This window comes from Castor canadensis, chromosome 12 (assembly GCF_047511655.1).
Source record: "Castor canadensis chromosome 12, mCasCan1.hap1v2, whole genome shotgun sequence".
Classification (NCBI taxonomy): domain Eukaryota; kingdom Metazoa; phylum Chordata; class Mammalia; order Rodentia; family Castoridae; genus Castor; species Castor canadensis.
Genome location: NC_133397.1, coordinates 128613476 through 128640283, shown reverse-complemented (window position 1 = coordinate 128640283; position 26808 = coordinate 128613476). Strand labels below are relative to the sequence as shown.

At 46.1% G+C, this 26808-nt stretch overlaps 1 protein-coding gene, 1 long non-coding RNA gene and 2 other non-coding genes across 4 annotated transcripts; 2 read left to right on the top strand and 2 right to left on the bottom strand.

Moving 5' to 3' along the window:
- The first annotated feature begins 6298 nt into the window (after positions 1–6298).
- LOC141414973 (uncharacterized) lies at positions 6299–11613 on the top strand. Its single transcript, XR_012440007.1, has 2 exons — positions 6299–7855; positions 9515–11613. It is a non-coding gene; the product is annotated as an uncharacterized lncRNA (long non-coding RNA).
- Trnar-ucu (transfer RNA arginine (anticodon UCU)) lies at positions 6842–6926 on the top strand. Its single transcript is given in 2 exon segments — positions 6842–6878; positions 6891–6926. It is a non-coding gene; the product is annotated as a tRNA-Arg (tRNA).
- Positions 8165–8271, bottom strand: LOC141415178 (U6 spliceosomal RNA). Its single transcript, XR_012440193.1, has one exon. It is a non-coding gene; the product is annotated as a U6 spliceosomal RNA (small nuclear RNA).
- A 1859-nt stretch (positions 11614–13472) lies between the features above and the next one.
- Positions 13473–24374, bottom strand: Dnttip2 (deoxynucleotidyltransferase terminal interacting protein 2). The gene is made up of 7 exons (XM_020171836.2): positions 24230–24374; positions 21923–23544; positions 20665–20800; positions 17223–17318; positions 16036–16200; positions 14670–14779; positions 13473–13708 (listed from the first exon to the last, which is right to left on the bottom strand). The coding sequence occupies exons 1-7, from the start codon at positions 24299–24301 to the stop codon at positions 13615–13617; spliced, it is 2295 nt and encodes a 764-aa protein (XP_020027425.2). The 5' UTR covers positions 24302–24374; the 3' UTR covers positions 13473–13614.
- Between the last annotated feature and the right edge of the window lie 2434 nt (positions 24375–26808).

The following is a 26808-nucleotide window of genomic DNA, read 5'->3' as shown; positions in this document are numbered from 1 at the left end:
TGTCTTATAAGCACTTTTGTAAATGTCACAATGTACCCCAGTGCAATGGCAATACGATAATATTGTAAAAAGACTAGTAAAACAAGGAGCATCCAGTGTGGCGTCATGTCCTGCAGATGGACTGTGTGCAGATGGACTGATTCTGACATTGATCCCAAATTTCTGAATCATGACTTTGTGTCTGATGTGATGATGGAGGTTTCCAACTCCACCAAAGTAATTAGGAATGAGAAGAACAAAGTTGAATTACTTCAACTGTCTTCCTTCTCAAAGTGTTGGCTGATTGGAGCGGAGCAGGGAAGACGATGAGTGCCATGTTACAAGGGGGCAGCCTCCAAGATGGAGCTGAATACCCGCCCCCCACTCCTGGTGTTCACACCCTGGGTAGGACCCCTCCCACACTGGGCAGGCACTCTGCAACCTGAGCCACCAACAGTCTGTGATAAAAGAAATTAGGTGACTTCTGCCAGGAAGTCACTGGAGCTTTTACCAAAACTGTCTCTCTCTCTGATTCCCTCTAGGACATGAAGCCTTACGGAAAGATCTATGTGGGAAGGAATTGAGGTCTCCTGCCACCAGGCATGTGCCTGAGTCATCCTGGAGCAGGTCCCCCAACCCCAGTCAAACTTTGGACCATTTCAGCCCCAGACAATTTCGTGAGAGCCATTGAGCCAAAGCCACCCAGCTGAGCCACCCTGTGGCCCACAGAAACTGCGAGTTCATCCAGTTGACTGTGTTGGTCACACTGGGTGGTTAGCATGTTAAGCTGCTAAGGTTTGGAGTCATTTGTGAACTCAACAAGTCACCATTAGGATTCCTTACTGGCACGCCACTGTCAGGCTGTCAATCCTCGTGCCAGTCCTGGGAAGTAGAAATGAGTATCTCCACCTTAGAGGTATGAAATAGGTGAAGCAATTCCCCGGGATCAAACCCACCGAGCCATTCTGCCCGCCTCAGCCTTGCCTCTGAGACATTCTCCTCTCTCCGCCCACCGAGCCCACACAGACGGCCTCCAGGTTTCATGATGAGATTATGGGGAGCTGATCCGGTTTTGAAAATTGCCACTGGATGCAAAAATTCTATCCTTACGTAGACTCAATGCATATTCACAGATAAGGAAGCAGGGTTTGGGAGAAAAGGAAGTGAAGGTTTATGAATTTTGCCAGGCAAAATGAGGACAAAGACCTCAGTAAGGCTGTCACTCTCCTCCCAAGGTAGGGAGGATGGTTTAAGGGAAAACCCAGGATTTGGGTTTCTGGATGCATGTGCTGAGAGATGACACTGGGGACAGATGGTGGCCTTCGCCTGCTTATTCCCTCATGTGCTGGTGTTAGTTTGGAGCTGCCTTTCTTGCTGCCCTCAATGTTTTGTCACTCCCATGGTCAGCAAGATAAGTAGAGGAACTTGGTGACCTTGCCCAGAGCTGCAAAGACGTTGTTGAGTTCCCTCTTGTGGGAGGATGGCGGGGAAGGGGGTAGGAAAAGAGAAAGAAAAGGAATGAGCCTGTTTAAAACTCTTTTTAAATTTGTGTAGTTCAAAGCATCTGACTAGTAAAGTGGGTTAGTTGCTAGGCTGAAACTACAGTGTGTATATTCGGGTGTCTGCCCCGTTACACTTGAACTTGGTGGAGACAAGGGAAACAAATGGCTTTCCAACACAATGGGCAGTGAACGGAAGAACCAAAAGGTGGGCAGTGGTTCTCATTAGATTCAGAAAGCTGACGACGGCAAGATCTCCACCAGGACAAAGGATTGTTGGTGCCATCGGTGGGTCTAGGACAGAAACATGGCTTGGAGAAACTGCTGAAGCCCTGACACAGTAGACACTTGTGGCTGGGGGTTTTCTCCATCAGTCAGCATGGTCAGGACCTAGCTGAGGTCCTCTGCCTGGTCCTTCTGTCTGTCTGACTTGGAAGGAGAAAGGCAGCCTGAAGCAATTTTCCTGCCTTTTCTGGGATGGACTGAACCTAGGTGCAATTGGAAACAACCCAGGTTCCATCATTAGCAGTGTGACTTCTTCCCAGCACCCTGCACAATGGACCACAGGTCATTCAGGAAACGCTTATGGAGGGCCTGCTGTATCCAGGAAGAATCACAAAAGAACGTGAAAGCAGGATGTTTAGCTTTCAAGAGCTTATGGTCTCTTGCAGAAGATCACCCAGGTGTGGCTTCCACATTGCCTACAGGACTTGTTCATTTAGTCCATCAATACCCAGGGGAACTTACTGCGAGCTCGCAACCAGGCTAGGGACTGAGGTTACAAAGATGAAGAAGAAGGGGAACAAGTTTCCTTCTCCCAACCCCCAAGATGCTTATGGCCTCAGGGAGGAGACAGACAACTGAACAGAGAGCACTCCGGAGTCCCTCCCCTCCATCAGACATCTGGGGAAGAAGGCCAGAACATTCTTGGAGGAGGTGACATGGGCTGCTCAATCCCATCCTTGCACTGAAGCTCTCGATCTCCACCCCACTGATGCCGGCATCTAAATCCACTGGTGAGTCAAGTCCCTTTCCGGGGCCCATCCAGGCTCTCCTGCATGACTTTGCTCACGAACGCAAGGTGAGCAGGGAGCAGGGACAGCTGTTCCCTTCTTCATCACAGCAGAAGAAGGGCTCCATCACAGACTGGCAGAGAGCCAGTCAAGTCTCAGGCTTGAGTGAGCGAGTGTGCTCTGACGTGTGCAGGTAAAAGGTGATCAGAGTCTGCTCTTGCCTCAGTTTCCCTTTGTGAGGAGACTCTCTTCTCTGAATAACAGCTATGAGTTTGAGACATCCAACAAACTATTCCCAAGCCCTTCCTTAGGGGGCTGGACCTTGCTGCCATGATCCTCAGCTGTGATTCTTGTGTTCTTGTGAGTGGGTTGATGAACAGAGCCGTGGAACTGATCCATACCTGGCTCTGAAGCCCCATGACCTCCGCCAGCAGGTGTTGCAACCTAGGCTAAGTTTGCAGCACGGTGCTCAGCCTGTCATTTCCCTGGTCCTTTCTTCTTCCTCACAGCCCGAGCCTGCCACTGACACCTCCCCACCCCCGGCTCGCAGCCATTTCACCCACAGCCTGCATCCCTAAGTCCCTTGCTGGCTTCAGGATGTCTTCTCTTCCCCGCTGAAGTCTGCTACACCACACACGCACCTCATCTGGAGACTTCTTTTCTTTGTATCACTGCAAGTTGTGCATCTGTCGTCCTTTCTATTAGGTGTAAACCAAGTGCATGTCTTTCCACCTTTCTGTGCCCCCAAGGTCACTGCTGTGCCAATTAGACCCTCAGTCCCTGCTTATGGAAGGGATGAAGAAATCACAAAAAACACTAAGTACAAATGAATCAGGTGTTACAGTCCTGCTGACCCCAGCCCCATTCCACTTAGCTGCATGTCACCTGTCACCTCCTACAGTAGTCACTCTGAACCACAGCTGTATTCATGTCGAGAGAAACCAGTGGCTTCCCACTGCCTATTCCTGACCCCGAATCAAGCTGCCTCCTCCTCTGCCTTTCTCATATGTCCTCTAGGGGTGGCCTGAACCCTTATCTCGGGAAACCAGGTGGCTGGACAAATGGAACAATTATTATCCAAACTTCTTGCAGGAAGAACCCTGGGGAGCCTGGAAGCTCCAGGTGGGCGTTTCAGACCAAGGAGCTAAATGTTCTATTTGGTTAGGACAGAAGCACAGAGTTGTGTGGGAACAGGGTGGAGAAGCAGAAAGGTTGCAACAAATGGCTCTGAACTGTGGTTTGTTCCTGCAGGATAAGGATATGTGTCTTTATTGAGAGATGCTTGCTGATAATAATAAAAACACCGGCTGTTACACACTTGCCATGTGCCAGGGCCTAGGAACATTGTTGCAAGGATTAACCCCCTCTCCTCGGGTAATCCTCACGAGTTTATGATTTTTCAGATGTGGAAGAGAAAGCTCAGAGAAGTTAAGACCAAGTCCTGCAAATCGGGCACAGAGCCCTGATTTGAACACCAGGAGTCTAAACTCCACAGCCTGTAATCTTAATCTCTACCACCAGAGATTTTGTCTTTAAAAAATTATGTAGGGTTGCAAACTCAAATACACTTTGCTGGCACAAAGATACACTTTGGATGCTCAATTGCATCTTTCACATGTTATCTTGCTTTGTTTGCATACTGCTTCATATAATTTCTCCCAGGGAATTTGCAATGTCCTTGAGACAGGGATTATGTCTTACACTCTCACTCTAGCTCCCACAGCAGGAATAATGGTGTCATGCCCAAATCCTCATGGCTTAAACTGGTACTCCAGGAACCTTCCCCTCTAGAGCAAAGCCCATATGACACGCAAGAAATATAACACCTAGAGCTTCAGGTGGACTGAAATGGCCACCAAGCATTGCACAAAGAACATCAGAGCAACTTGAAAAATCATCCCGCTGTACCGACACGGAAAGTGTTAGTGCGTACTGCAAAGATGGGCACTGCGTTTGAACTTGAAAAGCCCGGCGGCGCGAGGCTGTGTTGGAACTCCAGCGGCAGCAGGCAGACGTCAGCTCTGGACGGTGATGGCCGCACAGCCCGTGCTTTGGCTCCCCCTGCTGGCCAGAGGGACGAGGTTGCTTTTTTCCCTGCAGGAATTCTTGGTTCAGGTTGAATAACTGCTGCCTTTCTGTCCCAAGAGCCAGCTCTTAATTAATAAAATGAGAAGGCAAAATCCACTGGGTCTTTTTGCACAGTTGGCAACTAAACACACGTTTTCCTTCTGTTTCCGTGCTAACACTGCTGTCTCTAAAGTCAGGTGCGTTATAAACTGCTTATTAATAATCAGAAAACCACCAACACCTGACACACGTTCTGCTGCGACTTTCCTAGGGTTCCAACTGAATGGTCGAGGACAAAACTTACCATCATGATGGGTCACACGAGTGCTTGCCACATCCCAGCATTATTTCCACTACATAGACAAAGGGTTTTAGTCTCAACTGGTGGAAGGAGGCAGATATCTAAAATCCTTTGTCTAATTCATTAAATCGAATCTTTCCTTAGCACGTACTTTCGCTACCATCCTCTCAAAGCTTTTATAAAAGTCTGAATTTTACTGAATGATGTTGATGGTGTCTTGAGATTTGAGGTTGGGCTCCAAGGCTCCCCGGCAAAATTCCTCTGCATGGTTTTCTCACAGGGGCTCTCATCCCCCTTCCCCATTCCCCATCTGAGCTGTGAGCAACCGTGAGAACCAGGGCCGTGCCCGGCATATTGCAGAGTTCAGCAAAGATCTGTTTACATAAGTACGACTTAAAGCAAGATCCCATCGTAAGGGCTAACCCTGCCCACTCGAGATTTCTTCCTGCAGGTAACGTGAAGACACTTGTCTCACTGATTTTAAAGGGGCAGGGCAGGGCTATACATGCAATGCTGTTGGAGGAACTTCTTTGACCTTAGGGTGGCCCCAGTCGGCTCTGCTGCTTGTTCAGGTGGTCACTTCGCCACTCGTGAGCCTGCACGCTCCAGCTGGATGTGCTAGGAATGCAAGCGCGAGCACTCTTTCTTTGGGCCATTCCTCAGGGTTGTGTTTGTAGTGAGCAATTTTGAGAGATGAGGTAATGTCTCCTGCGGAACAAAGAGCAGGCTTGGTTACTGCTGCCTGCCACACGGTAGGTTCTCCGAGCTGGGCATTCCTCGCCTATAATGCAAAGCACTTGTGGGCAAGCATGCATCTGGGGCCCATGTGCCTTGCTCCGGTGAGGACGTGCTGAGCCTCGAGCTGCCGCTTTTGCTGGATGGCTTTCTGTGCACATCCTTGAAACCGTGGAAGCTGCTAGGTTAGTCTGCAAATCTAAGATGTGACTCTCACGTGCGATTTAACCTTTTAGTGGACAATGGCAGTTGCCTGTAAGAACATAAAGATCCCCACCACTTCAGGCTCTTGCTGGGAGCTCCTGTCACTCTTTTGCACACGGCTTGCCTGATGCCTGGAGATGCGGGGAGGGCGGTCGGGGAAGAGCGAAGGGTGCGCCGCGGAGAACGTGTGGGTGCAGAAGCGCGGATCAGCCTGAAGAGGGCGCAGTCGGGCTCGGTGGGCGGGGCTGGAGACTCGCACGCTGATTGGAGCCCCGAGCTCGAGTTTTGTCCGGCAGCGGCCGTTGCGCAGCAACCATGCCGCGCTGGCTTACCTCGTCCACGCGGAGGAGCGGCTTCCGGGTCGCGCCGCCTGGGATCCGCGGAGCGTGGGGACGCTCTGCTTCCCCACGACACCCCTCGGATTCGCGGCGACCCGGACCCCTGAGGCCCGGGAAAGGCCGCGGTCGCGCTCGGGCGCGGGCCCTGCCGTCGCCCGCGTGACTCCCGCGCGCTCGTCCCCGCTGCCGCCCACGCCCACGCGCGTCCGAGGCGCACCTCCCCCTCTGGCCGCCAGAGCCTGGAAGCCTTGGAAATTCTGCCCTGAGTCGGGGTGGGGGAAGGAGGAAGGAGGAGTGAAATGCAACCCACGCCCCGTTTCTCCGAGCCCCGCGCCAATAATCACGCACAAGCATGCACACAGATGTCGCCGCTCACGGCCCGGGTTTCAGGGCGGCCGCTCGGCATCGCGGCTCACGGTGGGACGTAAGTGCCCGGCGTCACCGCCCGGCGCAACGGCGCAACGGCCGGCGCAGCTGCAGCTCCGGCCCGCGGAAGCCGAGGCCCGGTAGGCGGGGGCCTGGGCCGGGAGGGCCGGGATCGGGCCCCGCCGCCGTCACGCCGTCCCCTCTCGCGGCCTCGCGATGGCGGGTCTCGGTCCGCGTCCCGGCGGGCAGGACCCGACGACACAGAGGCCGCGGGGCGGCGACGGGAGCGGGCCGTAGCCTCTGGCTCAATACGGCAGATGCGCGGAGGCTCCAACAGGTGGCTCCGTGGCGCAATGGATAGCGCATTGGACTTCTAGAGGGTGAAGCCATTCAAAGGTTCCGGGTTCGAGTCCCGGCGGAGTCGTGGTTCTTTTTGTCCCCGTGGATCTGTCTTCCGCCCCTGCCGCCCTCTCCTTTCATTTTGCACAGACAGAGCCGCCGCTTTCGTCTCCCCGACGGCCTGGCCGGGTCCCCTCGGAGTTCATCCCGGGTCCGGCAAGAGACACCCCAGTCCGCGTTGACACCTCACCTGCACGGCGAAACCCCGCAGTGCCACCCCAGTCCAAGGCGACACCACTGCTGGGCAATGAGGGAGGAGGACCCGCCGCGCTGCCTCCAGCCCGGAATCCCGAGGCCTGGCGACCTGCGTTTCTGCGGCACGACGGCCGCCCCTCCTCCGTGCCAGGGCAGCAATGGCCACGCCGGTCCTTTGCGCCTCACTAAATGCGATCAAGACTAGGAAGGGGAAAGGCATCTCTTAACAATGAAAACCGCATTTCATGCAAAAGATACAAAATCGCAAGTTGTCAGAAAGCCAGGGAAAAGGAAGCACCTTGTATCACGCCTTGTCAATGTCTCCACAGGCCACTGGTGACAATGGTTCCTTGGAACTATTTTCAGGGTTTTCAAATGCACCTGTCAGCACTTCTGCATCTATTGTCTTTCTGTATATCCGTTAATGTTTGACTAAGGTGTGACATGCATCCTTTAAAAAGAACTGGGGTGCGCTGGACTTGTTGCAGGGCTACCTGGTGTCATAGGGCTTTAACAGCTCCTCATACTTGCACAGGTAGATGTCATCATCTTCCTACTGCAAGTGCTTCAGATGACATCCTTGTCTTCTTGTCCTTGGGATGCATTCCTAGGAAGTGAAATCGCTGGCTCACAGGTTTGTTCCAGGTTCTCAATGCGTGGCCCGTGACAGGCCGTGCAGTCGCCTTCCTAGAGATTGCACCATTGTATTGTCAGCAGTGACAGAGACAGCACCTGTTCCACACTCCCCAGGGATCAAAGGTGAGCTGGTTCTAGTTGTAGGTTTACTTCCCCTTTCATTGGAAAGAAAGCTGAGCCTTTCATAGAGGATACTTTGTCTCTTTCTGTGACTTACCTGTTCTTGACTTGTGCTCATTTTTCTGTCATGTCATTCTCACCCACCAGGATGATTGTAAGAAAGATGTTTTCTTGTAGGTTTGAGGGAGGGTTTTGTTTTGTTTTAATATATATCAGGGAAAACAGCCCTTTGTGGTATGTGTTAGTCTTTTTGTCTTCTGATTTTATGGGGTTTTTTTTGTGTGTCTTACAGCAATACATGGATTTTTGTTTTTAAATATGGAACGCTCCACGAATTTGCATGTCATCCTTGCACAGGGGCCATGCTAACCTTTTCTGTATCGCTCCAATTTTAGTTTATGAGCTGCTGAAGTGAGCACTATTTGAATTTCTTTTCTGGCTTCTAGGTTCTAAGGTCGTACTGTTCTGATTAAATGCTTTCCTTTTAACGGCTTGATTTTTCAATCTGCTTCCTTTGGGATATGCCCAGAATCACAGATGGTGAGCCCCTCACTAACTCGACACCCCACTTTCATCATTTCCAGATTCCATATGCACTTGGGCTTCTGGGTTCTCGATTCCATTCATCTACCTAAATTTTTTAATTTGCTTTTTAAAAATCCAGTAGGGTCAGTCCTCCCTCATCACTTTTGTTTAAAATATTTTTTTCCTGCTTATTTTTGAATTGTTAAGAACAGTAAGTTTTTACCTAACAATAAAGTAACTTGTCCAAGGATACACAGCTAAACCCAGTTACCCGGGAGCTGACAGGGCCACAAGTTCAAGGCCAGCCTGGGCTACACAGTGAGACCTACTCTTAAAAAACAAAACAAACACACCAAAGAGTTTCAACTAATAAGCAGGCCCACAAAAGCTGGGTCTCTGGGTGGGTATCCACAATTCTCTCTTGTTGTTACTGTTGTCTTTTTGAGACAGTCCAGGTATCCCAGGCTGGCCTTGAACTCATGATCCTCCTACCACAGTCTCCCAAGTGCTGGGATTACAGGTGTGGCCACCACACCCATCATTGTGTTGACTTTTTACACAACCTTTAGTTATAGCTCTTCTGACTCCAAACTTAGGAGGGGTTTTTGCTGGAGTCGTTATATTATAGACTTACACAGAGAGAACGTACAAATTGGCATGCTGGATCTTCCAATCTAAGAGCATTTGTTCAACCCTCTGAAAACTTCAGTAGTGTGTTAAATTTTCTTCATATAGGTCCTGACTTTTCTGCTAACTTTATTCCTAAGGTTCTTTTTTTTGGGGGGGGGGGTGGTTAGGATCTTTTCTTCCATTACATTTTCTAATGGCTTATTGTTTATAGTTTATATTTAAGAAGGTATTTGGTATTTTAAGAAATGGCTTCATAGCAATCATCATAATGTTTAAAGTCTTTCAATTCAAAGCATGTTGCCACAATAGTTCTTATACAATGGGAAAACTGTTAGAATCTCTCTGTAGCTGTGACACAATGCCTGAGATAAACATCTGAAAATGAAAGGTTTATGGAGGCTCGTGGTTTCAGACGTTTTTTAACAGGTAGGGACCAGCACAAAGGAGCAAAAGGCAAATGAATTCAGGCCTTTATGACTCATTCTTGTCTGAATCATCTTCCGACAGCTTTGTTACAGGACACCGGATCAGGCCGCAAGGCCAGTGTTTAGTGTTTACGTCCAGACCTCCAGGTTGCATGGTGACAGAGACCTGGAGTACTAACAACCAGGAAAAACCTCATCCTGTAAGATGGTCCTGGCTAAGTCCTCAGAATCAACTCAGTGTCAGTCTATCTGCAAAATCACAGCATTTGCTCTGAGTTGACTTAAAAGTCACTAATTCTGACTAATTCTGGTGTCACACAGTTGACAGATACATTACTAGCTGCCCTCTAAGCTCCCTGGAGATAACACCTCTAACCTGTGGGCTACAGCAGTTGCCCAAGGGTACTTTGCAGAAATTTGAAGGCTGCTTTGGCAAACACACTGACTGTTCACTGGAGCAGACCAATACCCAATGGGTGACTAAAATAAGGTGAAAACCTTCGCATCTGTCTTCATGTTGTCTCTGTCCTCTTGGCTGTCTTAACCTTTGGGTACTATTTTACTGAGCACGAAAACAGACTGATTGCTTTAAAAAATGTTTTGCAGGGGTGATGTGTGGATCAAGTGGTAGAGCACCTGCCTAGCAAGCATGAAGCCTTGAGTTCAAACCCCAATACTGTGAAAAAAAAAAACAAAAGTAATTTGTGTTAACTTCAACTCTCAAGTAGGATTCCTACTTGGTTGTGCTACCTGCTTTAATTTTGTGAAGCTTTGAGATTTTTACTACTTACCGAGATTGGCATTTGATTACCTCCCATAAGACAAATACCAAATGCAGCCTCATTTGCAGTGGCCCCCAAATGGAAGTGATGTATCTATCAGTAATGGTCTGTTTGAAGAAGGTGTAAGAGGTCTATAATTGAACACCGACCTTTAATGAGAACGTTCTCTTTGTACTAAGTGGGCAATGTCCAGGATTACATTTAAAAAGCTGATGTGCAAATGCGCATTTTAATAAAATGCCCCTGGTTAAGTAGTGCTGATGACACCAGTGACAATGTGTGCCTCTCCCTGGGGCTGTGTGCACAAACCTCTGAAGGATGAGTTTGTAGCAGTTGCTTCAGAGGGGTGCCAAGTCAGAAGCAGGCAGCAGTTACAGGAGTACTTTCCTTCCACTCAGTACTTATTTCTAATGCTTGAATAACACGTCCTCTGTCTTACAATAGAAAAGCTAAACTCCAAAAGGTCTACAATCCTCACACTGATGGAGGAAAAGCCCATGTGCCTGTTCCTAGGTCACTTCCAGAAGACAGCAATGGTACTGCTCAGCCAGATTTTGACAAACTCGGTTAGACAAAGTCAGCAATGCTGTCAGGATGGAAGCAAGCTGCCATTTCTACTCAGGCCAGGCGACAGTGATGCTGATGTGACTAGGGGACAGCAGATGGAGCAGGGTCTGAGGTCATGGACCTCCAGGGGAAGATGGAAGACACCTGCCAAGCACATAGCAGGCTCTCAGCATTTGTAGGATGGACAAGCTGCGGGGAGGCGAGTGTGGAGAGACCTGTAGTACGGGGACAGCCCTCACTGGGACTTCAGCCTCATGGCCCTGCTTCATGCTGTCAGCACACCTGACAGCAGCAGGCTTTCATACCACAAGCCTCCTGGACTTTCTTGGTCAGTAATAGTTCCAGTAGGTGGACTGAGTTCATGACACAGGCCAAGGTCACTAACATCTGTTTCTCAAGAGCTGTTTTGCTTTAAAAAGCAGGATGGTCCTGAACTTAGAAGTCTGACTTGGGGCTTTCTGACTTCATCCAGGAGGAGGCATGTTTTGACTGTCAATCTTTTCCCAGGCTGTCCTTGTGACCTCCGTCAGTCATGTGATTGAGAGCATTCAGTAAATTGCAGGGGACATTCAACTCCTTCCTTCCCTGGTTGCAGGATGATTTGTATGCTGAGTGTGTTAAGGCAGACGGGCTGAGCTCTGTCATCAGGTACACTGGGCTCATGGAATCCATCTTCTGCCTACACCATTTCCACCTTGAAATGTTTGTTAGGACCTGACCAGTCCACTGTATGTCGAAGCATACAGGTATCTGTAGGCCAGAATCACGAAGAAACTAAAAGGTCAAAGTTTCCTCCCTTACGATCTTTACTTACAATTACGATTTTAGATAATGCTCTTTAGGGTTTGGAAGGTGTAAATTTGTAAAGTTCCACATATTACTAGTTAGTTACTTACAATAAATGTTTATAGGTAACTTCAGATTACTTTTAGTTGAGTAATTCACAAAATAAATATTTTGTCAAAACTCCCTTCTTTGTTACAAGTTTTTAAAGTGTATTAGCTTTTTGTTGCTGCAGCAAAACATCTGAGCTAATCCACTTAAGAGGAGAGCAACTGGCTGTTTCAGAGGTCTTGGTCCCTGGTCACTTGGCCATGTGGCAGAGAAGAGCATCATGGCAGGAGCCTGTAGAAGAGGAGCCCGGGGTCCCAATGAACTTTTCAAGGGCAGCCTTCTGACTGCTGTCATTAGGTCACACCTCCTAACATCCCACCACCTCCCAGAAACATCATAGGCTAGTAACCAAGCCTTCGACATGTCTGTGGGAGACATTTAAGATCCAAACATAGCAAATTGTTTACAAAAATAACAAAATAATGGTAAGAATGAACCATGGAGGCTGGTGCAGTGGTCCACACCCATAATTCCAGCTACTTGGGAAGTAGAGGTCAGGAGATCAAAGTTCAAGGCCTGCCTAGGCAAAGTTACTGAGACCCCATCTCAACCAATAAGCTGGGTATAGTGGCACAACTGTGATGCTAGCTATGTGGGAGGCCACAGGTAGGACTGTGGGCTGAGGCTTGCCCTAGGCAAAAATGCAAGACCATACTGAAAAATACCTAAAGTGAAAAAAGGCTGGAGGTGTGACTCATGAAAAAGCACCTGCCTAGAAAGTATGAGGCTGTTTAAACCTCAAAACAAAACAAAAAGGAAAAAAAAAACCCAAAAAACCAGTGGAGACAGATGTTAAAATCTTGACTTTCAAATATAAATACTCAAAGATGACATTTTTGTTATTAAGGTCTTAAAGTATGGAATAACTGAGAAAACACAATGGAAATCCTATAGCAGTAAGATTGCCCGTGGGCCTGAGGATAACTCAGTCAGTCCTTACTTGTCTGTGAAAGGTGATAAAGGATGTCTGGTACCTTTTTGTCTTGGTGTTTCTCATGCACAATCCTTATGTGACAAAGGTCAAACAAGTTTTTGAAATAATATTTTTCTATAAGACAACAGATAGCCATGCCCCTAATTCACTTAGGAATGTTGCTGTCAGTCTACTCACTGGTTGTCTGTCACCTAGATTGTGAAGGTAAAATCTGAGACTTCACATCTGCTGAGAGGCCCAGTGTACAAAGCTGCATGTAAGCAGCCTTCACAGAAATGACCAACACTGCCAGCATGCCAGAAAGCAGCCTGGCTGGGACCACGAGGTGCCTCTGAAATTCCAAACACAGCAATCTGGGTAGAATCAATTATTCCCCACTGCAGTTGTGAAGGAAGGAAAGCTGCTCTTGACTGACTTGTACTTTGCCTCAGATTTTATGGTGAGGCCTCCCTCTCTCCCAGGGCTCTGTGAAGCTTCCCATGGTCCTTGGGTTCTAACCCACACTTACACATTCTTCTGTTTCCTACTCTGATGTGTGTGCTGAACATACAAACCTCTGCATCCCAACTTCGCCATTTCTGGGTCTGAACTCTCAGGGTTGTCACATCTCCCCTTACACACATGCACACTACATAGTGATCATGGTATTGCTTACACATCTTTGATCATTTAAAAAAGTTCTTCTCAATACCTATAGGAAGATTTTATACTTCCTATATATGTTTTAATTAAATATTCTTTAAATAATCAAGCACTGAAAACTCCATAAAAATATTATCTTAAAGTGGCTGAGGTTCTTTTCCCTTAAGTGTTCTAACCTGGGACGGGTCTTCTGAGACACACCCACTTGTATTCCACGGGGCTTGTGATTCTCTCTCCATAAGCTTTATTTCCAGATCCCTGTAAGAACAGAGCCGGTCTACACTGACTGTGTGGTATGCTGGGTTCCAGACGTCTTTAGCACACAAGGAGGAATGTACAACACTGCAGCCTGCTTGGCCAATCTTAATTGCGGAATTTTTTCTTCTTTCGGAACTTCTTCCCTGCGGCATTTGCTGCTTTCTCAGCCATGATCTCTGAGTACTTCCTTCGGTTATATCTGGAAAGAGATTAGATCTTTATGTTCCGAGCATGACGAAGCCAGCAGACATCAGAGGCTGATGTACCCTCCCGAGGCCACTGTGTTTCTGTTTATCACGTTACACTAAGTTGCCATGGCGTCTAAGGAGCCACCCAGGACTGGGAGCAAAGCAGTGGGCAGGCACTTCTAGTCTCTGCCATCACACATCACTAGATCCACTTACCAGGTGATATTATTATAGGATGTGAGCGTGACATAAAGACACAGAAAGGACAAAACACAACAGTTTACACATGACATCATCCATCTGTTAAAACCTTAGAAAACATAATATGGACCAATGGTTTTCAGAGTGTGAGCTGTAGACAAGATACTTTCAAGAGGTCCGTTAGGTAAAAATTATTTTTATGCCAGGCGCAGTGGCTCACACCTGTAATCCTAGCTACTCAGGAGGCTCACAGTATCCTTTTCGTCTTGGTTTTTCTCATGTACAATCCTTATGTCAGCCTGGGCAAACAGTTCTCAAGACCCTATCCTGATCCTTCACAAAAAAAGGCATGGTGAAGTAGTTCAAGGTGAAGGCCCTGAGGTCAAACCCCAACACCACACACAAACTCACTCTCTCTCTCTCTCTCTCTCTCTCTCACACACACACACACACACACACACACACACACACACACACACACACACATCACATCACATCACAAGAATACTAGGGCACCCCCTGCCCTTTATAGAGTTCCCAAGACTACAGGAGGGAGGTGTGGTATTTGCAGCAGATATGAACTGTCTTTATGCCACATGTAAGAGACTTTCACTAAATTTTTTTGTTATTCTCATGTAAACATATATTCATGTTAATATGTAATGGGTTATTTAAATGAGTTACTTAGTATTTTAATTACTTGAAAGTTTCTAAGTTTATGCATGTTGTGAAGAAAAACATTTCTGTAAAGTGAACTACCCATCCCATTACCTTCTGAACTCAGAGTCGGCCAGCAGCTCTTCCACAATGGTTCTCTTCCTTTGCTTCTTGGGAACTCGTGAGTGGTAGAAGTCAGCTGGATTGTCAACGATGGTTCCAATCTATGAACAATCAATCAACTGTTAAGTCATGCTACCCCAGAATGCCAACCTGCTTCTATATTTCAGAGCAGTTGTAACAATACATTTATAGAAAGGATGGAAAACACAAGCTGACGCTGTACCAGTCTTAAAGTTAGTCTTGTCATTATAAGCAAGTATAAACCACCTTATTAGTCACTACACTGGTTCTTCATTGGAGATAATAGCAGATCCAAAACTGATTTCATGTAATTCAGTGCCAACCAGTAAATTCATGAAGAATAGTGTAACCAAGGAGAAAAGTATAACAGTTAATGTAAACTTGATTTTCCAATTCAATGAAATACACATAGCTGTTACTAGAGGCCCACCTGATTTCCTAAGGCTGTAAACACTGCCATCTAGACCCTGCTGAATGACAGCTCCTTGTTTCCTTTACTAAGCACTCATGAATGCCCGCTGTGCTAGGTGTTGGAGAAACAAAGAGCATCTAGTCCCTGCCAGCAAGGGGCCTGGGTCTCAAGGAAGATCAAACAGCAAACTGAAACGTTAAGGTTCTCTGGAGATGGAGCACCCAATGCTACCTGAAGGAGGTTGAGGGAGACTTGACAGAGGATGACATTTTAGCTTGGATTCGTATAGGTCAAATTTCACCACGAAAACAAGGAGAGCCAAGTACATTCGTGCTCTGAGAAGACTAAGCAGCTGCGTGTGTGTGAAAGTAAAGGGCCTTGATGGAAGATGGGCTGTCGATGAAGGGCCAAAGGGAGAGACTACCCTGAAGGTCATAGTAGCTCAGAGTAGGAATATATGACTGACTACAATATGGAAGAAGGAGCAGAAGGAGAGCATACTTGGAGAATAAGGACTATCCCAGTAATCCAGATGGGTGACAAAAAGGTATTCTTTAAACAACCAAGACTTGAAGAACGAACACTTGATGAATCAACTAAGCTTTCACGTGGAAACACTTTGACTCCCTCTTCTTCCTCCATCCTGCATGGACTCTTGCTCTTAGGCTGGTAGTACTCATATAATGACCTCAAAGATTCAGCTTTACAGCTGACCTGGAAACCCAACTACCATGTTTAACCCTCCTCTTTACACTGGGAGCCCATCACAAGACAGTGGGTGTCTGAATTATGCTTTGGTCGTTTACCTGGTCCGCACATCAGGTGTGTACACACACTTATCTATCTTAGTAGTAAACAGAAAGATCTCTGTACTTTCCAAATTAAAATCCATAGAACAAAACCACTATTTTGTTTTCTCCATACCTGGAAGTACTTAGGGAAGCCATCTCTATCATTTTTCTTATAAAACCTTTTTGGGTCCATGCTTGCTCTCATCTTCAGTGCTTTGAGGTCATTTTTCAGTTCATCTGTCAATTCTGGAGCTTTCATACCAAACCAGCCATTGCCTGCTGTTTGCTCTCGCTCTTTCTGAAATTCAGATTTCAAAATTAAACATTCTAATTTTAATATGCTAAGAGTACACATAACTTGTTTCCACCAAAATTATACAGAATATTTCATGAATTAAAAAGTTGCTTTGTAGAAAGTATTTATCTCTAGGACCATCTTTATAAAAAAATTAAATCACAGCATCTTCTCTGGTAAATTAGGCATAGCATTATCAGTTTCATAAATGAAGGGTCCTCAAAATCTATTTTGTATCACATTAGGTAACTTATGACTCGCTGTAAGGTTTAACTTTTAGCACTAAAACATCGTCTTCTACATAAACAGTAACATTTTTATTCAGTTACCTAAATGTCTTAGAAGTTCCTCACTGCAAACAAGTTCACAAACTCCTATTACTTAGTTCATAGTATTTCTCAACTCCTTGCAAGCATTTGTTTCATTCGTGGTGCCAGGACGCTCTGCAGCAATGACATCATGGGGCATGAGCCCCAGCATTCCTCCAAGATCCCTCAAAAGCCTGATGTCTATTAGTTCAAATGTTAGATGGAAGCAAGCCTTTTATTTTGCCAAATAAAATAGCTTCCGTCCCCTCATTTGTCAGACTAAACAGACCAAGGTAGCTGGTTGTCTACCATGAGTTTCCTACAAGAGTGCAACAGAGGGCCTAGCCAGTAGTAAACAGCACATCAAAGCCAAGCTAACCTGTATGCCTGCTGTCACTGTTAGCAAGATCTATTTTAAAAAATTCTGTTTGTGGGGCTAGGGGTACAGTTCAGTGGCAGGCCCTGGATTCAATCCCAAGAACTCGAGCACGTATACTCACATACACAGCTGTATGTGTGTGTACCACTGTGGCTGGAAAATGTGAAAATCCATACTGAATGTGTGAAGGGACCATAGTTTATGGCCCTTAGATACCTGTAATAGCTTTCTTTGTAACTGCATGTAGCTATAGGTGGATACCTAGATGGAGTTTAGCCATACGATCATGTTGTATGAGCTGACATACAGTACACATAATAATAAGTCATTGTGCTTACCCTGCGCTTTTTCTGAAGCTGATGCTTTGATTCACTGTATGGCGGCACACAATCATTCTTTTCAAAATCAGGTGTAATAACGGCTTTTTGCAGAAGCTATAAAAATATAAAATTGGTTTTTATATAACTTTTCCACATTTTAGGATCATTAAATATTCTCATCCTGTTGGTGTGATTACAAGGAGCTCCAAGGCAGTATTTTCCCCAGCGTAATCCAAATCAAACGCCTGAGTCCTAACACTGCTCACAGGAGCACCACTAAGCATTAACTCAGCACTGCCACTTGAAATCATGGATTCCACAATTAACACTCAGGTTCAGGCCTAGAGATTTCGGGTGGTAGAGAAGCTGTCTTTCCTATCACTTACAAACAGGTGATCAAGACCTTGTGGTACACCACAAGGCTCTATGACAGTAGTTCTCAATTGGGAGCAGCTGACAGTGCCTAGAAATATTTCTGCAGTGCTGGAGGGAAGGAGAGTGCTACTGGCCTCTAAGGGATACTACTTAACATCCTGCAACACACAGAGGACCTCATCTCACAACAAGAATTACATGCTCAACACTTCCGCAGTGCTGAGACTGACTGGGAAACCCTGCTGAGTGAATCAGATGCACACTGAGTATTACATAAGCACAGAGGAAGTGGGGGAGGTGTTAAAAGAGTATGTCCCAATACAGTGACATACGAAGGGCAGAGTGTGCTCAGGAAATGGCAGCAGTCTTCAACAGCTAGAACGAAGCAGATGGACGGTCAGAACTAGAGTACAGTGTACAGTGGTGCTCTGAAGGTCTGAGGAACCACTGGAGGACTTAAGGAGGAGGCCGTGTCAAGTTGTATTTTACTTATTTTTGAGGCCGGGTGTTGCTATGGAGCTCAGGCTGCCTAGAACTCACAATGGAGTCCACGCTTGCCTTCAGCTTGTGATGGTCCTGCCTCAGCCTCCCAAGTGCTGGGATAACACTTGTTTTTAAGAGACTTGTTTTTAGAGACCTTCAGAAGTATGGAGGATGGCTTGAAGAAAAAAATGGAGGCAAGATCAATCAGGTTACTGGAGTAATCTAAGAAACAAAGGTCTGTACTAATTGATGACAGTGTCTCAAAAAGGAGGAAGGACAGTGGTCCCAAGGCTTGGTGACTGAGGGCAAAAGGGAAAGAGACTGTGTCATTACCTAGCAGAGAATACAAAAGAAGCTAGCTCTGACAGGGAAGAGAAGGAGAATCAGTGAGGTCAAGTGCCTGATCACATCTAAATGCACAGACATCTGGATCCAGACCAGACCTTTCATAAAGTCTGAAATTAAGAGTCATCAAGACTAGAGAATGCAATGTGGATGACACATGGAGCCCAAGGCTGCTAACAGATGAAGGGAGAGAAAAATCTAAGATTATAGGAGAAAAATAAATCCCCCAAGTGATAGGAACAAAGGAACCAGTCTTCCATTTTGCTACCTTTCTTGTTTACCACAGTAACAAACTGGAGACAGTACTTTCCATTAATCAAAGAAAGTATGTCATCTAACCTCTTAAGAGCTGAGTACTAAGGCTATTCCCATCATCTTACAAGATGCCAAGGAGATCCTCCAAGTCCAGATCCTTAAAATGATGCTGGTCAGTAGAATGGGGAAAGGAAGAACAGTATTCATCTATGAGGTAATAGGAAGTGATGAAAGACAAAGGAGGGAAACGGTAACAAAAACAGAGAATTTAAGCTGGGCACAGTGTCTCCCACCTCTAAAGCTAGCTGCTTGGGAGGCTGAGATTGGAATGGTCACAGTTCAAGGCCAGCTCAAGCAAAAACTTAGTGAGATCCCATTTCAACAATAGCTGGATGTGGTAGTGTGCACGTGTCATCCCAGCCACAGTAGGAAGTGTAAAATAGGATTGTGGTCCACGCTGACCTGAGCAAAAAAAGAGAGACTATATTCTGAAAATAAGCAAAAACAGAGGCATGGCTTAAGCAGTGAGCATCTACCTCACAAGCATGGACCCCCAAGTAAAAACCCCAGTACTGAAAAAAAAAAGTTAGTTCTGAAAAGAAAAGTCCTTGCTGCCGGGATACATATTGCTAGAACCAGTGAGCTTTCCAAATCTCAAAATGGGAAAAATTCAATTTTTAGTAATATAGTTAACATTTACGGTTTTCACTTGTTTAAATCCCAAAGAAAAGGGAGCTCAGCCATTTCCTGTAGAAGTAAAGACAAAGGATAGACGAGTCAAAGCTCTAATGCAGCTCCCGCTGTCCCACTGCACAACCTAAAAGCCAGAAGTGTCCAGAAGTGTTCCATATGCAGAGGTGGAAAAATGATTTGGCTCCAGATTAAGTAACAATGAATCCCACCTCCCTTCCTCATGTCACTTTGGTATCCATTTTACAGAAAACATATTCCCCATAGCTTCAAAAATTAAAACCTAGGAGCCCAAGGCCATTATGCAATAATTCTGCATACGTCTCCTCACTCCTGTGCTTGTCAGGAGCCCACCCAATGTTAACTTGGCTGTGAATCAACTGCCGTAACCTTCGGTGGGAGAGGGAGAAGGAGAGGATTAGCTGGACTGGGAGACCAGAGAGATTGGGAAGGGGTGAGGACTTCATAAGGTTGGCCTGTCCGAGCTTGAGAAGAATCCAAGCTAGGGGCAGCAAGGGATGGCTTTGTCCTGGAGAAACCTGTGGGTTGTGCTAATTTCTATGCATGAAGTAGGGTAAACAAAAGCTTGTGGAGGAAGGGGACCCAGTTATGTTATTTTTGGACTGTGAATTTTGCTGAGGTAAAACAGTATTCTGTAAACTTGATGTGTATGTATGAATAAGGAGCATTAACACAGAAAAATGGGAAGTAAAATACAAACAATTCTCCACCTGCTGGGGAAGGTGGAGCGGCTCAAGCTGTAAGGTGCCTGCCTGGCAAGTTTGAGGCCCTGAGTTAAAACCCTAATACTATCTCTCTCACTCACACACACACACACCAAAACCAAACACACACACACATACACACAAACTAGAAAATACAAACTTGAGAGAAAGGAGTATAAGATGCTGGCAAAGGCTAAAGGTATAGGTAAGATTATGCTGATAGAAACTATATGCCTGTATACATTTTCAGGTGGGGGAGGCAGACTTGGCTTCAGATTCTTTACGAAGAGAGGAGGGGAGGGGAGGGGAGGGGAGGAGGAAAAACCCCTAGGAGTACAGAGGGGAAGGGAGAAAAAACCCCTAGGAGTACAGCTAGTGGATCAAGAAGAAATACTGATCTTGAATTAATTTATTTTTCAAATACCTTTTATAGATGAGACCATTATAAAAAGAAGTGATTGCTTCAGAGAGACGAAGGGGAAAAAAAAAAAAAAGCCCATCAGGCCAGTGTGGTGTGACCACAGGAAAATGAGTCGTTTTCCAGGCCTGAGCATTCCTCAGGAGGACAGGAACTTGGTGTACCTTACCTCATTCTTCTTTTTCTCCTTGATCTGTGTTAGGGTTCTCTTAGATTGCAGTCTATCTGCATTGAAATTAATGTACAAACCACCCAACTGCTTGATATTCAGACCAGGGTCTATGCTGGAACTTGTCAACTTCAGACTGAAAGAGAAATGACCATTTAAAAGCAAATAATTAAATCAAATGGAAATAAGATTACATTTTAAAAATCCTTTTACTATCAATGACAAAAAAAAGAGTATCTTATTTTTCAATGGAGTTCTTGAAAAACTGAATAAATAAACCTATCTTAACCTAGTACATTCATTCATAAGAAACTCTAGGGAGAATAATGAACTTAAATGAAAACAAACTTATTCCTTAGATTTTCTAAAAGGAGATAGACATGTAATAACATGCCAAGAGATTTCATAAAGAGATCTGATAAAGAAAAACATCACAGAAGGGGAGGAGGGAGTGTACCTGGCAGTTTAGTACAACTTGAGATGGACATCTCCATGTCTAAAACAGTAAGAAAAACAGGCTCTTCTACTCTGAATTTCCAAGTCACCAAAATTTAAAATTCTTTCCTGGGTAACAAAGGCCACTTGTAGCACCTCTAAATTGGTGAGTCTATCCCACAGGAGCACTGTAAGAAGATAAATGTGGTACCTCAGACCTACCACATCAGAACTCTCTGCGTCATGAGAATTTTATAAGCAAGGGCACTCAGGAAATAAGGTACTCCCTTCCCTGATTATCCAAATAAACTGACCAGCACACCAGCCACCACTGGAAACTGAGTTCAATCCATGTCAGTGCCTCAGCAGTGATCCTTAATTCTGAGTGCACTCAAGTCAAAACTGAAAGGACTACAGAGGATTTTCTCAATCTCTACAATTAACATCTAGATTAAACAAGTACTTTCCTTTCCCTTCTGCACCGCCCTTAATCACGCAGGAAAATCTCAACAGATGATTCTAATGCATCAGCAACAGACCTTTTAGCTGTCACCCGTGGGCAAAGTACAACTGTCCTACATATTTAAAAAGACAAGGGAGATGCTGGACAGCACTGCTCTTCACAATGAACCCAAGGCAGTACTTTCACAATTCCCATGACCTAATACTTCACGTTTTTATGGTAAATCAACCACTTGACATACACAACTTACTTCTGGGGCTGGAGCTTAACAGTAGAGCACATGCCTAGCAAGGAAGACGTCCTGAGTTTAATCCTCACAATCCCCTCCCGATTTGCTTTAAAAATAAAGATAAAACTTACAGCTTAGACTTTGTGTTACTTAGTAAGTCCTCCTCATCACTAAATTCATCATCTTTACTTTTGTCAGAGTCCAATGGTTCTTCTTCACTGCTTTCATCCTCTTCCTCCTCCTCTTCCTCTTCCTTTTTTTCCTCACTTGTCTTGTCTTCCTCTCCCAAGTAGAAGTTTTTATCAGCACTCAATCCAGGAGTTGTGTCAATTACAAACAAGGCATTGTCACAAGACCCATGTTCCGAGGCTCCACTTAATGACTCCTTTGGGTCACTACTTTCAGCAAAGCACACGGTGTCCTCCTCTTCAATCTCACTGTTTTCAGACTGCTGGCTTTCATCACTGCTGAGGACTAGTAAGACCGAATCACCTATATCCTGAGATGTATTTAGCTCAGACATGCAGAGTTTGGTGTCACACTCATGATCCGAGCTCTTTTCACTGTTCTCGTCTCCACCAACACCGACACTTGTGGGCTCTTCATCCTTACTATCATCATGGTCACTGATCTTTGTCAAGTCACTTGTTTTTACAGTGCCCTTTCTGTCTTCATTCCACCTGTCCACTTTAACAACTGCAAATGTTTGAGCTAATGATTTCATTATAGCCTCACAGTTCAGATTTGAGAACTTTGATGTGGTTTTGTTAACTGGGGAGACCGAGTGCTTCTGAGACACTGACTGCTGATGGCTAGTGTCCTGAAATTCAGAAAGGCTCTTCACTTGAGAACCTTCCTCATTAATTTTTTTTTCCTCCTCTGTTATTCCAACATCTTCACTCAAACTCTTAGAATTCTGCTTTCTTGTTTCTTTAAAAGATGCAACACTGGCCTGTTTTTCCTCTGTTATATTAAAATGTTGGTCGTTTTGCACTGATAGTACATTTTCTGAATTTCTGTGGGAGGAGTCATCAAAGTCATTATAAATTTCACTATTATAGAAATTTGGCTTATTCTTCTGAGAAAATGATCCTGCTGTTAACTGAAGGGTGTGCCTGGTATCTGAATCCTCTGAAGTCACAGAATTGCCCACAATTTGCTTTTCATTTCCTGCTATAGTCTTTGTATCTTTCTTCTCCCTCTGTACCTGTAACTTCCTCTGCATACTTTCGGCTGTTCTCTCTGGTGCAATTCCAGAGGATGAAATGTCTGAGCATGATGACTCAACGTCTGAGACAGCTTGTGCATGTGATTCTTGGCTTGGATCTCGTTGAGATTTAGAGCTGTTTTCTGTGGAAGCCACAATCCTAGAAATACCTGAGGCATGAGATTCTCCTTCAGAGACAACTTCTTCAGTAAGAGACTCATTTATTGGAGTTATTTTCTTCCTCTTCCTGCAAGTGGACCCCGGGGTGGGAGCGATGATGATCTGCCTTCTCCTAGTTATTCTCACCATGGGCTCCTGGACCTCAGACATGGAAGAGCAACCTGACTCTGCTTCAGAGGCATCTCCATCGGAGAGTTCAATGACCTCTGCCAGGGAGTCTGCGGTTCTGCCCTTCCTCCTTCTGGTTTTGGGAATTCTGGGGGCTGAACTTTGTTTCTCCGTCTGTGGTTCACCAAGACTCTGGCCATCATATCCAGATTCGGTCCTGCCTTTTGGATGTGCCTGAATCTCTTCAGCAGCAGACTTCTGCAAACCAAAGAAAACACTGTCATTTAGGTGGGGCTGGGACAAGGCAAAGCAAATGAGGCGCTGCCCGACGAGCAAAATTCAACAGGGCACTAAAAAAAAAAAAAATATATATATATATCTCATCAAGGAAGATCACACGCACACACACGAGAACCCAAACACATGACTTAAATAAAATACATAACTGTTGGGTCCGGGCCTCCATCTTCTTTACGTGCCTCCCTAGACCTGGCTCTGACTTCAAAAAGCGGAATAAGTAATTGAAACGAGAGTGTTTTCCCCACTTAAGTACTCGTCCCGCCTTTTGTCGGAGACGGGAGAGGGGACACATCAGCTCGGAGCAAAGACGCGCTAAGAAGCTCAGGTAGCTTGGCCGCCCGAGCCTCAGACACGCGGGGCCGCAGCTCTGCGCCTTGGGACAGCAGCGCACGTGGCGGCGGCGGGCGACCCCGCCCGGCACCTGAAGGCACCACGAAGCCTCCGCACGCGACAACCCCAAGGACCAGGCCAGCAGCGTGCTTAAGGTGGCGCCGCGCCACCTGGTCCTCGGCAGACCTGGTCCTTGGCAGGCCAGGTCCCGGCTGGCTCACCGCGGCGTGTTCGACCCTCCATCCTCCTCCTCCGCCCGACCCTCGCGCCGCCCCGCGAAGCGAGGAGAAACAGAGGTCCAGGGTTTTCCTACCTTCTGCCAGGTGCTTGTAGCCGACGGGACTGGGACACCGGCCCGATAGCGGGCCGACCTGGTGACCACCATGTTCCCGGCTTCCCGGCAGCCTCCGCGGCTTCCGTCGGCATGGGTCGACGGAAGTGCGTCAGAGTAGTGCCCTGCTCGAACTTTTCGGGCGGATCCCCGCGCTCGCGGGATTCTCGTTCCGGCCTGGGCCTCGCAGCCCTGGCAAGTGCGGTGCGGGATGGAGCGCTCAGCTCCGGGGCTTAGCGTCGGTTGCGTCCTGGTGACAGCGACACCGGGCCTTCGTCCCTGTCTTACCCAAATCCGGAAAAAGACCATTCGCCCCACTTCCCACTTGTCATCCGTTCAGTTAACTTTTCCGGCGGTGGCGATTGAATCCAGCACTTGAGCCGCGCCCCGGCCCATTTGCTCCATTATACTAACGACCGCGATGTAGTCGGGTCGGTGGCCAAAAGGAGCTTTTTCTTTATTGTATTATTATTTTTTTTAATGTACTCGTGTATTTTTTGTTTAGCTAAATATGTTAGACCTCTTTGAAACAGACAACAGTGTTTTTCTTAAAGTCACAGCACAGGCCTTTTGCTAGACACCTGGCGTCTGGGCTAAACAGCTCCTATCAGTTTCCTGAGAAGCGAGGTACAGTTAAGTGACCGAGGCACATCAGGTGGCAGTTCCTTCAGGGAAGTGTTTCCAAAGACAGGAGCCCTCCCCGACTTCTCAAGTTGTTTTTTAATTTTTTAAATAATGTTTGCTGACTTTCAGGCAGCAGAGACCCTGAGTCTGAGGTTGTGCACAACAGTGAGAAAGGGGGGAGAAAAACCAAACAAATCAAGATGGCCTGCAAACCCCTGAAGGAGGATGGCTTAGTGACCTGTAATGAAAACAGCATGACACTTTCGAGTTTAGGTTTTCAAAAAGCTGACTTCCATGTTGTTTCCTCCCCATGGGTCACCCCGGGGTGGCTGGCTGTCCTATGGCAGGGACCATGGGGGTGAAGAACCAAGAGACGACTGGCCTACAGCCAGGGGGAAACTGAGGCCTCAGGCTGACAGCCTATGAGGAAGCAAGTCCTGCCAGCCAAGCAAGGGAGCTTGGAAGCGGACCAACCTTCAGTGACACCATAATCAACACATCAACTCTGTTTTTAAAATTTCATGCACAGAAATGACAGCAGGGACTGTTTTGTCTCTGACACCTTTGCAGTACCTTTGAGACTCACTCGCAGTATGGTGAACACCAGGAGTTCATTGTTCTTGTCATGTGGTATTTCACAGTCAGTTCTTCTATTCACCTGTTGACAGCAGAGCTGTCTCCAGGTGCTATGCGAAGCACTGCCACACATTCCCATCTATTTCTGAGCATTACTTCTCATGAAAATGACCAGGAGTGCAGAGATCCAGTCGTCTGCTAAGTGTACATGTCTTTTCTGTAGTGGCTGTTGACTTCTACCAGAGTGTGGGTGCTCACCGTTCCCCATCCTCACCCAACACTGGGCATCTGTCCGTAGTCTTTTAACTTTTTGGTTGTTGTCGTGATACCTTGCTGTAATCAAATCTGCATTCCTGGTGACTGATGACATGGATTATCTGTTCATGTTCCTCCTGGCTTTTCAGATGTCTTCTTTGGAGGAAAAGGCCATTCTAACTGTTTATTTTTTATTGGGTAGCATAAGTAGTAAGATCTCTTTATATATTCTAGATATGACTTCATCAGATATAACTTATGAGTATTTTATCCCATTTTGTGAGCTGTCTTTTCATTATCTTGATGGTGTCCTCTGAAGGGCAATTAAAAAATTGATTATGAACAGTTTATAAATATAAATCTATTTCAGGTATTTCCAAGTCTGTGACTTGCATCCTCATTTTGTCTTTCAAAGAACAGATTTTCATTGTGATGAGTGCTCATGTTTATCAGTATTTTATTTTGGGATTATTTTTTGTGTTGTTAGAGAGTTTTTCAGTCCGCCAGAGCTGGAGCACTAGCATAGTGAGGTAGAAGCCCTGTGTTCAATACCCAGAACCCAGGGCTGCTGAACAGACAGCAAACAGGTAAGCAAATAAAAGCTCACAGGCTTGCACCAGCAGATTGCCTAAGGGATTCACTGCAAGAAAGCTTTGCAGGCAGTTTCAATCTTCTCATTGTTATAACTCCCTAACAATCAAAATATACTGAAATTTTTAATTAAAAAAGAAGAATCAAAGAAAGTCCAGATTACTACTAGAGAGGAGATCCAGATTTTCAGGGGTGGATATGCTGCAAGTCGGTGCAATGTCATCTTCCAGATACTGAAGGAGAGTATTTAGGAATTTGGAATTCTATGATGTCATCGATCATTTAAGATTGACCGCAGGGCTGGGATACAGCCTGGTGGTAGAGAGCCTACCTAGCATGTGTGAGGCTCTGGATTCAATCCCCAGTACCACACACACCAAAGATTGAGTGCAAAATAAAGGTATTTTCAAACAAATGTGTCCTAAAAAGTTTATTGATCGTTAGCTTTCTGTCACTGGGACAAAACACCAGAGATAACTTAGAAGGAGGAAATACTTATTTTGCCTCACGTTTTC

Excerpts from the sequence above, each read along its gene's own strand:
- Dnttip2 (XM_020171836.2), bottom strand. The coding sequence starts at position 24,301 with ATGGTGGTCACCAGGTCGGCCCGCTATCGGGCCGGTGTCCCAGTCCCG. Across the intron at positions 20,801-21,922 it reads AGTAACACAAAGTCTAAGCT|TCTGAAGTTGACAAGTTCCA; the intron begins GTAAGTTTTATC and ends TTTCTCTTTCAG. Across the intron at positions 16,201-17,222 it reads AGCTTCAGAAAAAGCGCAGG|AAAGAGCGAGAGCAAACAGC; the intron begins GTAAGCACAATG and ends TCTGAATTTCAG.